The 13,518-nt window shown below is 40.4% G+C and overlaps 1 protein-coding gene across 1 annotated transcript; it reads left to right on the forward strand.

Moving 5' to 3' along the window:
* Nucleotides 1-5,947: 5,947 nt before the first annotated feature.
* Nucleotides 5,948-10,201, forward strand: BRS3 (bombesin receptor subtype 3). Its single transcript, XM_059911431.1, has 3 exons — nucleotides 5,948-6,381; nucleotides 7,959-8,310; nucleotides 9,788-10,201. Exons 1-3 carry the CDS (start codon nucleotides 5,948-5,950, stop codon nucleotides 10,199-10,201), a joined length of 1,200 nt encoding a protein of 399 aa, XP_059767414.1.
* The last annotated feature ends 3,317 nt before the right edge of the window (nucleotides 10,202-13,518 follow it).

Below are 13,518 nucleotides of genomic sequence, written 5' to 3' on the forward strand. Positions count from 1 at the left end.
AGCGGACTAGACCAAACAAATAAAGTAGAGGACTGATTCATACATGTGTGGAAGCAACCCTAGAGATTCTTGGGTCAACTTAAGGAGGGAAACCATTAGAATTCTTTCTGGAAAAAAAATGGGTGTGTATGGGGGCGGGGTCTCAATGCCATTGTAATCTGGATATTGGAAGATGAGACTTTTTTTGAGGTATTTTTGACCTACAACATTATATTAGTTTCAGGTGTACAACGTAATGATTCAATATTTGGATATATTGTGAAATGATCACCACAATAAATTGAGTTAACATCCATCACTATGTATAGTTTAATTTTTTTTTTCTTGTGACGAGCAGTTTTAAGATTTGTGGAGACTGGGACTTCCATGGTGGCACAGTGGATAAAACTCCACGCTCCCAATGCAGAGGGCCTGGGTTCGAGCCCTGCTCAGGGAACTAGATCCCACAGGCATGCTGCAACTAAAAGTTTGCATGCCACAACTAAGGAGCCCATGTGCCGCAACTAAGGAGCCAGCAAGCTGCAACAAAGAAGCCCTGGAGCCGCAACTAAGGAGCCCGTGAGCTGTAACTAAGGAGCCCGCCTGCCACAACTAAGACCCGGTGCAACCAAATAAATTAAAAAATAATAATAATAAGACTTCAGGAGAACTTATTTTTAATGTGCAGGCTTATCCTACCCTACCATACTGGCAGCGCCTCGCAGACCAGTGGGGCTCCCTGGAGAGGGACTGCCATGCTCGGTGGGGCAGTGGAGAAGACCACGAGGCCTGGCAGAGTGACACGGAGGTGGTAGGGCACCCAGTGGGGCAGCAACAGCGCCCGTGGGAATATACTTGTTCATGAGCACAGGGAAGACACTAGGAAGGAACTTGAAGGGTTAAACGATTGCCACCAACTGTAGCACAACCTGAGTCCCAAACTACAGCTTAGACCCCCATCCTTAGGGGCTGCCAGAAATACTTGAGGTGGAGGACTTTGCAAGAAGCTAAAGATCCTGCGTGAGCCCGTGTGTGTAGGTGCCCGAGAAACTGAGGTTTCCCGGTTGTGTCCTTACCTCCTCTCTCTCATTAAGTTCTTTGAGGACAAGTGCTATGTTTTACTTATCTCTGTATCTCCCCAAGGCAGGAGCCCTAGTCCTGGCAGAGGGCTGCAAGGCAGAGTGTGGTGCCCGGTGGGGCAGCTGCGGTGCCGGCGAGAGCAGCCTTGATCCAGGCACTGGTGAGACTCTTCCACCTCGACATCCCCCAACAGCACCTAGCCCGGGACTTACTATTTTTTTTCTCATTTTTCAGCTCTCTTGAAGTATAATTTACATATCATGAGTTCACTTATTTTCAGTGTACAGTTTGAGGTTTAATAAATTTATACCATCACGCAGACATCATCATGCCACATCATTACAGAACACTTCCATTATCCCCAAATTTTTCCTTGGGCTCCTTAGCAGTCATCCGTGCTCCAACCTCCAGACCTAGCCAACCATTGATGTGCCTTCCATCACCATAGTTTCGCATTTTCTCGAAATTTCATATTAAGGAATTATACAGAGTAGCCGGTGTCTTTCATTGCATATGTTTTTCATCCCTGTTGTAACACGTGTCAATAGTTTGTTCTTATTTGGGATCAGTGGCCAGTCTGAACTCATGACAGTTTAGTGCTAATTATGTAGGAAAACCAACTCTCCCAAGTTATTCCAATCCTACAGTCAAGGTGAGAGTGGAATGATCAAAATGCATTTAATATGCAATTTCCAATTTGCAAGAGTCACCATTTTTATCTGGGACGATTCCCACTACAGATAATAGATCATGAAAGGGTTTCATGTTGCTAACTAAATAGCCACAGAATGGTAATACTTACGTCTTATAAAAAAGTAAAATTGATAACCAATAAACTGGATTTTAAAAATAATATTGTTCTTTTTTTAATTGCTGACTAGTAGTCCACGGTATGGATAAGTCACATTATGTTTACCCAATTGCTAACTGATGGACATTTAGGATGTTTCCAGTTTGTTTTTATGAATGATGCTTCCATGCACATTTGCATTCAAGTCTTTGTGTGGACATATGTTTTCATTTACTTGGGTAGATACGTAGGAGTGGAATTGTGTGGCCTTTATTGACTTAGAGTCCCTTAATAGGGATTACATTGCAGGAAGCTGAAAGTAAGCCCCGTGGAAACGGAACACGTGATTAAGGGTATGTGAGAGAATTTTAGGAAAAGGGAGGTTACTGAGAGGTAGAAACGCACTAAGAGATAAATTTATCTACTTCATAATTTGTACCTCAATATTTAGGAAGCCTAAACATTTTATCTGACGCAAAACTGCCTCCATCTATTATAATTGGAGACTCACTGACCACAGCATACAATATTAGGCATGTGTGGGTGGCCAATACAGTGATCCGGGCATAGAAAGGCACTGAAATCTGAACAGCCTACATGGTTGTTCACTTTTTCGGAGCCATCAGTAATTATGACAAGAATTTGCTTTAACAAAAAATTCCACTTCAAGATTCGAGTGGAATTTCTACTCCTTGTAGAGCCTACCATTACATAATTTGTATTTTTTTTTAACCTGGTCTCTGCAGAGGCCATTCTGAATAGTAGTCTCCTCTTGAAATATGGAACTATACCAATAAAGTTTTGGAGCAAGAAATTATGAGGGAGAACAGAGAACTCTGTGATGACAGGAATCACTATTACATAGATCTAAATACACCCACAAGTCAAACTTGTCCTCTTAAAATTGATCTAACCCAGTTAATTAATAACAAAGAAATCCATCCTGTTTCCCAGCACAAGAGCATTAAGAAAAAAAAAAAAAAAAGGAACCTCTATTGTTGGAGTCTTATAGATTGAGAATTCTGGTTATTCATTTTTCAGCTCTCAAATATGCAGACAGAATTTGACCTTGAGTCATAGGCCAAAAGCATAACCACTTCGTTTTTCTCCCATTGGAAAGATCACCTCAAGCACCCTGAGTCATTTGAGTGCAGGTACCCGATGGTTCAGTAGACGTGGCTTACCTGGGACTGAGATTCATAGGGAGGATTTTTGAAGTATCCATCACATCACAGAATTCCTTTTTCTTTAATGAAGACCCACAGAAATCTCTCTTCGACCTCAATATCAGGAAAAACCATGCTTCTCCTGAACAACTGGATTGTTTTCATTTTTATCCTATGTAAGTGGTTCTCAGAGTGTGGTCCCTGAGCAGAGCACCAGAATCACCTGGGAACCTGTTAGAAATGCAAATGCTCAGGTTCCACCCCAGATCTATCAAGTTAGAAACTCTGGACATGAGACCCAACAATCTGTGTTTTGTTAAGCCTTCCTGGTGATTCTGATGCAAGCCAAAGTTTGAGAACATTAACTGAATTGGACTGAAACCAGGAAAACCAACTTTAGAAAATTGGTAATTTATTTGTTCAATGTCTAATACTTCCTTTTGAGTTAAAAGGTTACATTAAGGTTGTATTACAATTGCTTAATCTACAACCAAGTAGTTGGTTTTGAAAACCTTGGATGATAATATTGACCAATTATGTACTACTAAAAACAAACAAAAAGGGATTTCATCATCTTGTATAGGCTAAGTGCCCTGCAACTTGAACTACAAACGATTAACTAGACACGGTTATGCTTTGTGTGTGAATTATAGGGTAAACGAAGTAGATATTAAAGCAGATGAATTTAAATTATCTATCATGATTTACTTGTTAGCCTGGAAATCTCTTGTTCTTTAGTTAATAAAACACACAGAAAACCTAAGTCCACGATGCCAAATGAGCAAATATGGCTCATTGTCAGGAACTGAGTGTTTTTTTAGCTCTTGCCGCTTTCAGAATCCAGAGGGAACCTGTTTCCATCTCAGCTCTGCTACGGAATGCTTTGTGTGACCTCATATGAGATAACTGTCCCCCTCTGAACCTCATTTTCCCCTCTGAACCTCATTTTTGCCTCTGAAAAAATTGAGGATTTGATTTCATCATCTTTAAGCTCACTTCCATCTTTGATCTGCTGGGAGTCTGGAATTCTAGAGATCCCCAAACACCAGCAGCACCCAGGACATCACTACTCTCTCCTGACCTCTCCTGACCAGAGGGCAGAGGAAGGAGGGAAGGCACGCATGTGGCTGCAGCCTGAGGCAAGCATGCCTGAGATCTTCCGAGTTCAGATCATTTTAAAAATCACGCGCCAGGGTTTATTTCTTACTAAACAGTGCTGTGTGGCCATCAGCCGAGGTGTGAATTGGGGCATACGGCTTGCTCTTTGCTAAATGCTACACGGGAATCCCAAAGAGATTTGATCATTAGCTTTGTGAGAACAAGATGTGAACGGTATAGAGAGCCGTTTTCTGTAGAGCCGATCTTAAAGAGGCAGCCCAGTGCGTGAAATTAACATAAGGGTATATAGTTCAAAGCGAAGGGGTTTGGGTTTATCCAAGCATTCCCCTTCCTCTTTCCCATGAAAAGCAGTTATTTCACTGGGTAATTCAAGACCTGGAGATAATTTCATAAGGAGTGGAGGATAGGTGTGGTTTAGGTTGTTCAAATTAACCAGATAATTGATTCAATTCATCCAGTTCACTCTCCCTGTAGAATTTATTGCGCCTATTATTGTCAGTATAAAAAGCTATCTTTGCTCCTTCTGTTCATTGGGCAGCCAAATACTTTGCTGTCTTTCATGCCACTTCCCAGACTAATTCTGATCTGGATATATTTATAAGCACCTTACTACAAAAAGTTTCTCCTAGCTGAGAGATTATCCTTTGAATTTGATCATTTCAGAGAATATTCCTTAGCAGATAATATTATCCAATGCCTTTAGACTGCTGGCCTCCCACCCTGCATATACACACAGAAATCACATACTTACATTCTCTGTATCAAGGGGCATTTCTTGCTGGTACTATTGCTAGTACTAAGGGAATTGCCTTAATTTTCTGCTTCCTTCGGTTCATGTAAACATTATCTCCATGCCCATCACCTCTGGAGTAGCCTGTGGCATTCCCTCACTTGAAAAGAATGATTTTCATTCTTACAAGTCCTTTTGCGTCAGGACCTCGAGCTGGGTTCTGCATTATTTTGTTTTGGAACAAGGCAGGTTCCTTTTAACCATTTCTAAAGGGAGAAACCCTAAATGGCATTTACAAAAATATATGGCATTAAAACAGATGGTCAAACAGTAAAAGGGTGTTTTAGTAGGACATTTAGAGACAAAGCAACTGGTGGTTTGCCTGGATTTTGCATCTCTTAAAGGTTGCTTTGATACTGTGCAGCAGAGCCCTGGTAATACGCAGGTTTGGGAATTACCATGTGTCAGAGCTGGGTGATAAGCCCAGGTCACCTGAATTATTCCTCCTTGGAAGTGACATCAGCCCTATCAAAATGTGAATGATTTGTTGCTTCAGCACCTCTCTGATATTAAATCTAGAGGAGTGGATTCAAGTTTGTGCTTCAGGGGACACATATACTTATTTACCCTGTAAAAGAGAGTGCACTAGACCACCTTCTGATTGCAGAGAAATGGATGAAAATTGACAAAACCTACACAGATCTTCGTGGTTAGATATGGAAACAGAGTGATTCTAATAAACAATAAGTATTGTTTAATAACATCTAGGTAGTCCATAAGATTCCCCAACAGGGAAGAACAAGCAACTGCAGAGCATTTCCCAAACCCCCCTCTTTCTGTCATGGAAACGCCGATAAAACTCCTCCACCTCCCACACTCCAGTGCCAGATCGGTAAGCATTTAGCCAAGCATGCTGGGAGACAAAGAACAACTGAAGGAAAGGAGTATCCGGGTGTCTTGGATTTGCTTGCCATTCTGCTCTGTTGCTCTACCATCTCGTTACTAGACGTAGGCATTAGACGTGACAATCAACTACATTTGAACTGAGCAGAAGAAATATTAAAGGCATAGGCTTCAGAAGAAATGTCTCAAAGGCAGCCTCAGTCACCTAATCAGACTTTAATTTCAACCACAAATGACACAGAATCATCAAGCCCTGTCGTTCCTAATGATACCACAAATAAAGGAAGGACCGGAGACAACTCTCCAGGAATAGAAGCATTGTGTGCCATCTATATCACTTATGCTGTGATCATTTCAGTGGGCATACTTGGAAATGCTATTCTCATCAAAGTCTTTTTCAAGACCAAATCCATGCAAACAGTTCCCAATATTTTCATCACCAGCCTGGCTTTTGGAGATCTTTTACTTCTGCTAACTTGTGTGCCAGTCGATGCAACCCACTACCTTGCAGAGGGATGGCTGTTCGGAAGAATTGGATGTAAGGTGCTCTCTTTCATCCGGCTCACTTCTGTTGGTGTATCAGTGTTCACGTTAACAATTCTCAGTGCTGACAGGTGGGTTTCTTTTCTCAGTTATATTTGCCAGGATGTGAAATTAGGCGAAAAGAAAGGAAAGCTTGTACGGAACGTTCACTGGCTACTATTCTGCTTTTCTCACACTCTGTAACCTGGATGTAAGATTGAAAAATTGGGGGGCATTTTAAATAAAAGTTGGTGTAAGAATATTAAAATTCCTGTGTTAGCATCGGACGAGAGATTGAAATTGTGTGCTTCAGGGATCATTTATTTTCTTTGAAGTGTAATTGTTTGTTTGAAAGAATACTGAACGGTGTTTTTCCCCCCGGTTTATTAAGGCAAATTATTCCAGGTGTAAAAGAAAAACAATTCTTTCTTTATACATTAGTGCAGCCTAGTGGTGCAATATTGTCAACATTAAAACATCAACATAGGTGTGAAATTGACCACATACACATTACTGTCTACTGGAAGAATGGTAAAAAGATACATGCATCTAATTTATTTGAAATGCATCAAATTAATTAATGGCAGAAAAACGGTGAGGCTTTCAGCTTCCTGGTAATTCAGTGTAATGTCATCACTTAATTGTATTTGTTTTTTCTATAGGCGTTCAATGACATTCTCATTTCCAGACATAAATTAATCCCGGCTGACTTTTAGAGCTCTGTGGATGGAGCGTGTGAGAACCCCTGGCAGCCAGGGTGTTTGGGCTCTGTTAGGATATTTTCAGTCTGCGTACTGGGTCTTTCTGTGCCTATTGTAGAATGATAACTGTGAAAGCATGAAGAAAAATTGAGGCTCCAAATGTTAAAAGTGATGCTTTAACAAGCCTGCAAGAAGCCTGTAAGTAATCAATGCCTGGCAGTAACAGAAGGAAAAGCTTCTTCAGATTCTGGAATCTGAGAGGAGGAAAAGCTTTCCCTGTGTCTTTTATGGAATTTTGCTTTGACTGGTTTTATATTCTGTTTGAGGGCAGATTTACTTAAAGGCTGTAGATTTTAAGGTGGATTTGTCAGAATAAGGAGGCATCTTTTCATGGGTACAGGGTTTCCGATTTCACCCTTGCCTTGCCCTAAATCTACCTACAGATTGGATCGGCTTGGGCAAGAAATTAGCACTTATGAACAGGGAAGAAATTAACCCTCTCCTCTTTCCTGCATAAACTCATGGAATTCTTTTCTAGGAAGGTTGATGACTGCTCTCTCACAAGGAAAGGAGAATTAGGTTTAACATCAGTCACTTACATAAAAAGGAAGTCTTTTAGAACACAAGGTAATGCACAGGTAGTGAATTACTCTCCATCACACACAAAATCATGCCGAAAAATATTTATTTGCCCTAAATAGAGGGTCTACAAGAAAATTATAAAAATTGCAAATCTGGAATATCTCATAACAGTGAATAAAGGAAAAAGTGATTAGCATCAATATAAAATACTGGGATGTATTATGTGTATTTGAAATCGTAACCAATTCCAGTTGGTTAATGTTGACTTGGTTATATACATATGGGATAAGAAGGTAGAACTGGATGACCACGGAGATCACTTCTAACTTTAAGATTCTGTAATTTTGATATTGATTTTGCCCTTTGCTATGATTATGTGTTTCTAGATACAAGGCAGTTGTGAAGCCCTTGGAGCGTCAGCCCCCCAATGCCATCCTGAAGACCTGTGCCAAAGCTGGCTGCATCTGGATCGTGTCTATGATCATTGCTCTACCAGAGGCTATATTTTCAAATGTATATACTCTTCGAGATCCCGACAAAAATATGACCTTTGAATTGTGTGCCTCTTATCCTGTTTCTGAGAGGCTCCTGCAAGAGATACATTCTCTGCTGTGCTTCTTAGTGTTCTACATTATTCCACTTTCGATTATCTCTGTCTATTACTCTTTGATTGCTAGGACTCTTTACAAAAGCACCTTGAACATACCTACTGAGGAACAAAGCCATGCCCGCAAGCAGGTATGTATTAATCAGGACCCACGCATGAATTTAGAAGGGAAATGCCTCCTTTTGCACTCCTGAGCAATAAATACTTTAGCAGTATCGTATTTTTGTTATGGTCATGGGCTGTGGAGTCTGTCAGACCCAAGATTTAATTCCATACCAGCTGAGCAATCTTGAGCAAGTTACTTAACATCTCTGAGCCTCACTTTCCTCATGTATAAAATGAAAATGAGGTCTGGATGATATATATGAAATGCTTAGCATAGTTACTGCTGCAGAGTAAACATTCAATAAGCGGTAGGACTACTATTATTAGAAAGCTGAAGTTTGGGATCAGTCAAAAATCACCCCACAGAATAGTGAGAAACATCACACAAGGTGAGACTATAAAGTGAAGCATCTTTTGTTTAGAAAAACACAGGATGGTAGAACTGGCAAGAAGCCATAACATTATTCAATGCAAACCACTTACACACAGATGAGCAGACTGGGCGGAGGGGTTATCTCGAGGGATGCAGTGCCAATGGCAAGAGAACACAGTGATTCACAGAAGCTTGATTAAGACCATTGCAAGACCCAGGTGTGCTCTCCTCTCATAAATATGAACAGAATAAAAAGAATATTGGCAAAACATCGTTCCATTTGATTAAAAAAACCCAACAGGATTTCTATCTTTCTTGGGTGGGAGGAGATGATTCCATTTACCTCTTAACGAGTATGTGCAGAGCTCAGCGCTTTTTTTTGTTTTTTTGAGCTAGTACATTCAGTTGCTTCAACAGTGGTGGTCAGGAGGCTAAAGTTGCATTTTAATGCCCATGTGAACAGTTATCTTTGCTCTATCTGTGACTACAGGCAATGTCTTCACTTAATGTGGTTCATTTCTCTTATTAAGAGGTGCAGGTAGGATTATTTTCATACATGAAGGGTGGCACATTGATTTTTATTCCTTTGACTATATAGTTAGAATTCCTATACATTAACAACAATTTTTGGTACCAATTTAGCAACTTTCATAAACCCCAGAAGACTATTCTAACCTAGTCAGCCTCTGCTGATGCAGTGAAAGCAGGTTTGTATAGCATCTATTTCTTAATTAAATTAAATTTTCGATAATTCCACAACACTGCTTGAGATAATTACAGACACCCTAGAGTATCTCAAAACCAGGAATGGGAGTCTCTGAATTAGAGCTAATCAGAGACCAAGATCACAGGTTACCATGTCAATTAACTTGCTGTATCCTCTAGCCACGGGCTGACTTCCTTCACCTGCACGATCAAAGGGACACCAGCCTGTTAACTGTAAATTTCTATGTAAATCTAGAGAATGGCTTTTTAAAATCTCTGCCAGCTAAATGTTTTTGTTTGGGTTTTCGGTTGTTTTTTGTTTTTGTTTTTTGTTGTTGTTTTGTTTTGTTTGTTTGTTTTGTTTGGGTTTTTGTTTTGTTTTGTTTTCTTGGTTGTTGTTTTTGCCATTTTTCTTCCCCCTATAGATTGAATCCCGAAAGCGAATTGCCAAAACGGTGTTGGTGCTGGTGGCTCTGTTTGCTCTCTGCTGGTTGCCGAATCACCTCCTGTACCTCTACCGCTCATTCACTTCTCAAACCTACGTGGACCCCTCTGCCATTCACTTCATTGTCACCATTTTCTCTCGGGTTCTGGCTTTCAGCAATTCTTGTGTAAACCCCTTTGCTCTTTACTGGCTGAGCAAAACCTTCCAGCAGCATTTTAAAGCTCAGTTATTCTGTTGCAAGGCAGAGCTGCCTGACCCTCCTGCTGCCGATACCCCTCTTGACAACCTGGCCGTGATGGGAAGGGTCCCGGGTGCTGCAAGCACTCAGGTGTCTGGAATTAGTGTGTCCGTGTTCGCTGGCTGTAGTGTGAAGAAGGAAGATGACAGAGTCTAGCTTTTCAATTAAAAATAGTATTTTTCCTCCCAGCGTGTGTATTCGACTCTGAGCTGTGTGTAGGTGTATGGTGTCAGAATTTTTGTTGCTTGAGAATTGTGCTGAAATCTTAGGAGGGAAGGATCAGACAAACCATGATTTTCTTCAATCTACAAGCATTAGCGAACATTATTGGGCTTTCTAAATAAAACAGAGCCCCACTAGGCGTAGAAAGACATATCTGCGTATGTCAGTGGGTCCTATAAGAGGTTGAATAGGAGGTGAAGTGAAATAAACAAGATGACACTTAAAAATCTAATATGTTTCCATCACATCTCTGATGCTTATAATTTCGCATATACTCCTGTGATTTGCATAAAACTGTGTTTATTATGTGGTGTAAATCTACAGATTATACTTTGCATATGAAAAGGGGCTCAAAGAGAGGTAAAACATCCCTTCTGCAGTTTTCTTAAAAAACAAAGTCCTAAAAGATAAACCTTCACAGGGTTTGTTTTTGACTACCCTCTTCCATTAATCTCTATTCCATTAGAACTAAAGCTGTGCAATGGCAATGACAACGTTTTGGGCTCAGTGAGTATAAAGTAGCGAGTAAGGATCTGGGGCAGGGTGTTTGCCTTACTAGGTCAGCACTTACTGACTTAAGGTAGTTCTGGAGTTACAACTCCCATTGATTGATAATTGGGCAAAGTTATCTTTCACAAATATTGTGAAGAACTTGCCTTCTTCATAGGCAGAATAAGTGGCCATGTTTATGGTGTCATTTGAGGGCTCCAAAGAAGGACCCCTGTCAAAAAACCTGTGAGCCTGCCAGTGTCTGAAATTCTTCCTTGAGGGAAATTCATTTCTTTCTGGTAAGCAGTGCCCTCTTTCTAAAAAATGCAGAAGTACCACATGAGATCCCTAACACCTGGGTGTGCAGTTACTATCAGATCATCTTCCTGCTTGACTACCTTAAACCTGATGTGTGCCTAAATCCTGTAAGAGTATGACCTAATTAATCTCTGCCCTTGGAAATCAGAGGATTTTCTATCCTCTGCTCCTACTTGCTAACACTATAAGCTTGTTAATAAATATTATTTCAAACAACAGTTGTCAATAGACGTGTCAGATTTAGATTTGTGCTTTCAGAAAATGTTTTCTTGGGGGCAAATTAAAGCATATGTTTGGCACAATCGATAGTTAAATTTGAATTTTCAAAAACTTGATTTTGGGGTGTGCTTTTGGTAGCTTTGAGCTTTCTTTAAATGGCTTGTGTAATTGTGAACTTTTGCTTAAAGATGTGGCTCGAAAAGGGGATATATATTAACACTAGACTTTACATTTAAGTAAAATTGGTTTACTTAAAGTGGGGGGGGGGTGTTAGAATTGTATTAGTATTGCTTTGGGTTGGATGTTGTAACAAGGGGAGAAAAATAAATATGAAATAAAGTTTTAAATGACTGTGTAACTTTATATTCTAAAAACAATACTTCTGACAGAATATCACTGAGAACCCATTTTAACTCCAAAATGTATTTTCAAGTGCCAAACTCCAAAATATTTTACTATTTTCCTTACTCTGGGTAAAAATTACATCTTTATTCTCCTAAGCATAATATTTTAGAAATAACTTGATCAAAGTACCAGATTACAAAAGCTAAGCGAGCTTTTTAGCAGTTGATAAAACTAGAGCTCCAAGAACTTTGATTTTCTTCATTCTCAGTAATCCCTAGGTGACTTAGGGGTCTGATATAAAATAAATCCCTGAATGGCTTTATAGGGCATCAGCCTCCCGTCCAGAATTGGGGAATTGGGATTAAAATTCATGGCTTTGCTTTGATTTTTTTTGGAGAGGGTGGTCTTATTTTTAACAGATTATCCTTGTCAGAGCTAAACTTACAAGTAGGCCCCAATATCCACAATTTTTTTCACACGGACTATTGTGTGCAGCAATGTTACTACATTTCGCTTCTTTGGAGAGGGTCCTAAATGGGGGCACGGGGGAACACATGAAAAACAAATTTTGTATACTTCTCAATTTTGCTCAGGGCCTGCCCTGACCCAAGACTTAGAATAATGGACCATAATAATATAATATGCTACAAAGCAGGAAAACAAAGTCACAAACTTAGGTAAGTCTTTGTCATTGAAGTTGATAGTACTACAAAACATTTAATACTGGTATACCTACTGACAATAGCAAATTTGGGTTTAAAGAATTTCTGCAGTTATTACCATCTTAAGTCAGGGATCCATCAATTTTTTTTTTGTCAGAAGGAGTTACTTTTATTTCCACTAAGTCTTGAGATTACACGAAGTGGGGACAGGAAAATTCCCGAACAGAGTGAGCCTGAATGGGCCATTAAAAAAAATCTACTTTGGTATAGTTCAGTAATTTTCCAGAAAGACTTCCTAGGCCAGGTAGATGACTTCTCTGTCCAGGCAGTCTCTGCTTTTGTAGGTTAATGAATTTTTATCCACCAAGAAGTCGGTGGCCTATTAGGCCAGGAGTAGAGCACAGATCACCCCTCACAGAGAAGAACGAACGTGATGTTCAGGGAGAAGCCGGCTGTCTGGGTTTTGTCTTCCTGGGTCCAGCAGCCCCTTGTGCAGCCCATCTGTATTCCATTCCTGGAGTTTCGGGAGCTACCCCCATCCTTATAATAACAAAGGACCCCCCTTTTTGCTTGTTAACTTGAATGTTTCTTGCAAAAAATCTTGGAAATAAAAACAGGTTATAGGGACTTCCCTGGTGGCGCAGTGGTTAAGAATCCACCTGGCAATGCAGGGGACACGGGTTCGAGCCCTGATCCCGGAAGATCCCACATGCCGCGGAGCAACTAAGCCTGTGCGCCACAACTACTGAAGCTGGTGCCCCTAGAGCCCATGCTCTGCAACAAGAGAAGCCACCGCAATGAGAAGCCCGCGCAGCGCAACGAAGAGTAGCCCCCGCTTGACGCAACTAGAGAAAGCCCGCTCACAGCAACGAAGACCCAACACAGCCAAAGATAAATAAATAAAATAAATTTATATAAAAAAAGAACAGGTTATAAAGAGATACTTCCAGATTACCTCAGTTACTAGGGATTTAATTCTAGGAATCCACAAGGAAATAAGAACTGGAACCAGGCCTCATAGAGACAAAAGTGTTGCTTAAAAAAAAAGAAAAAAACTGGGAATTCCCTAGCGGTCCAGTAGTTAAGGACTCCACACTTCCACTGCAGGGGGCACGGGTTCGATTCCTGGTCGGGGAAGTAAGAGCCTGCACGCCGTGGGGCACGGCCAAAAAAACTAAATTAAAATAAAAAATAAATTAAAAATTAAAAAAACAAAAC

Source organism: Balaenoptera ricei, chromosome X, assembly GCF_028023285.1.
Source record: "Balaenoptera ricei isolate mBalRic1 chromosome X, mBalRic1.hap2, whole genome shotgun sequence".
Lineage (NCBI taxonomy): Eukaryota > Metazoa > Chordata > Mammalia > Artiodactyla > Balaenopteridae > Balaenoptera > Balaenoptera ricei.

Coding starts and splice junctions, on each gene's coding strand:
- BRS3 (XM_059911431.1), top strand. CDS start 5,948: ATGTCTCAAAGGCAGCCTCAGTCACCTAATCAGACTTTAATTTCAACC. Junction 6,382..7,958: donor ACAATTCTCAGTGCTGACAG/GTGGGTTTCTTT, acceptor ATGTGTTTCTAG/ATACAAGGCAGTTGTGAAGC. Junction 8,311..9,787: donor AAAGCCATGCCCGCAAGCAG/GTATGTATTAAT, acceptor TTCCCCCTATAG/ATTGAATCCCGAAAGCGAAT.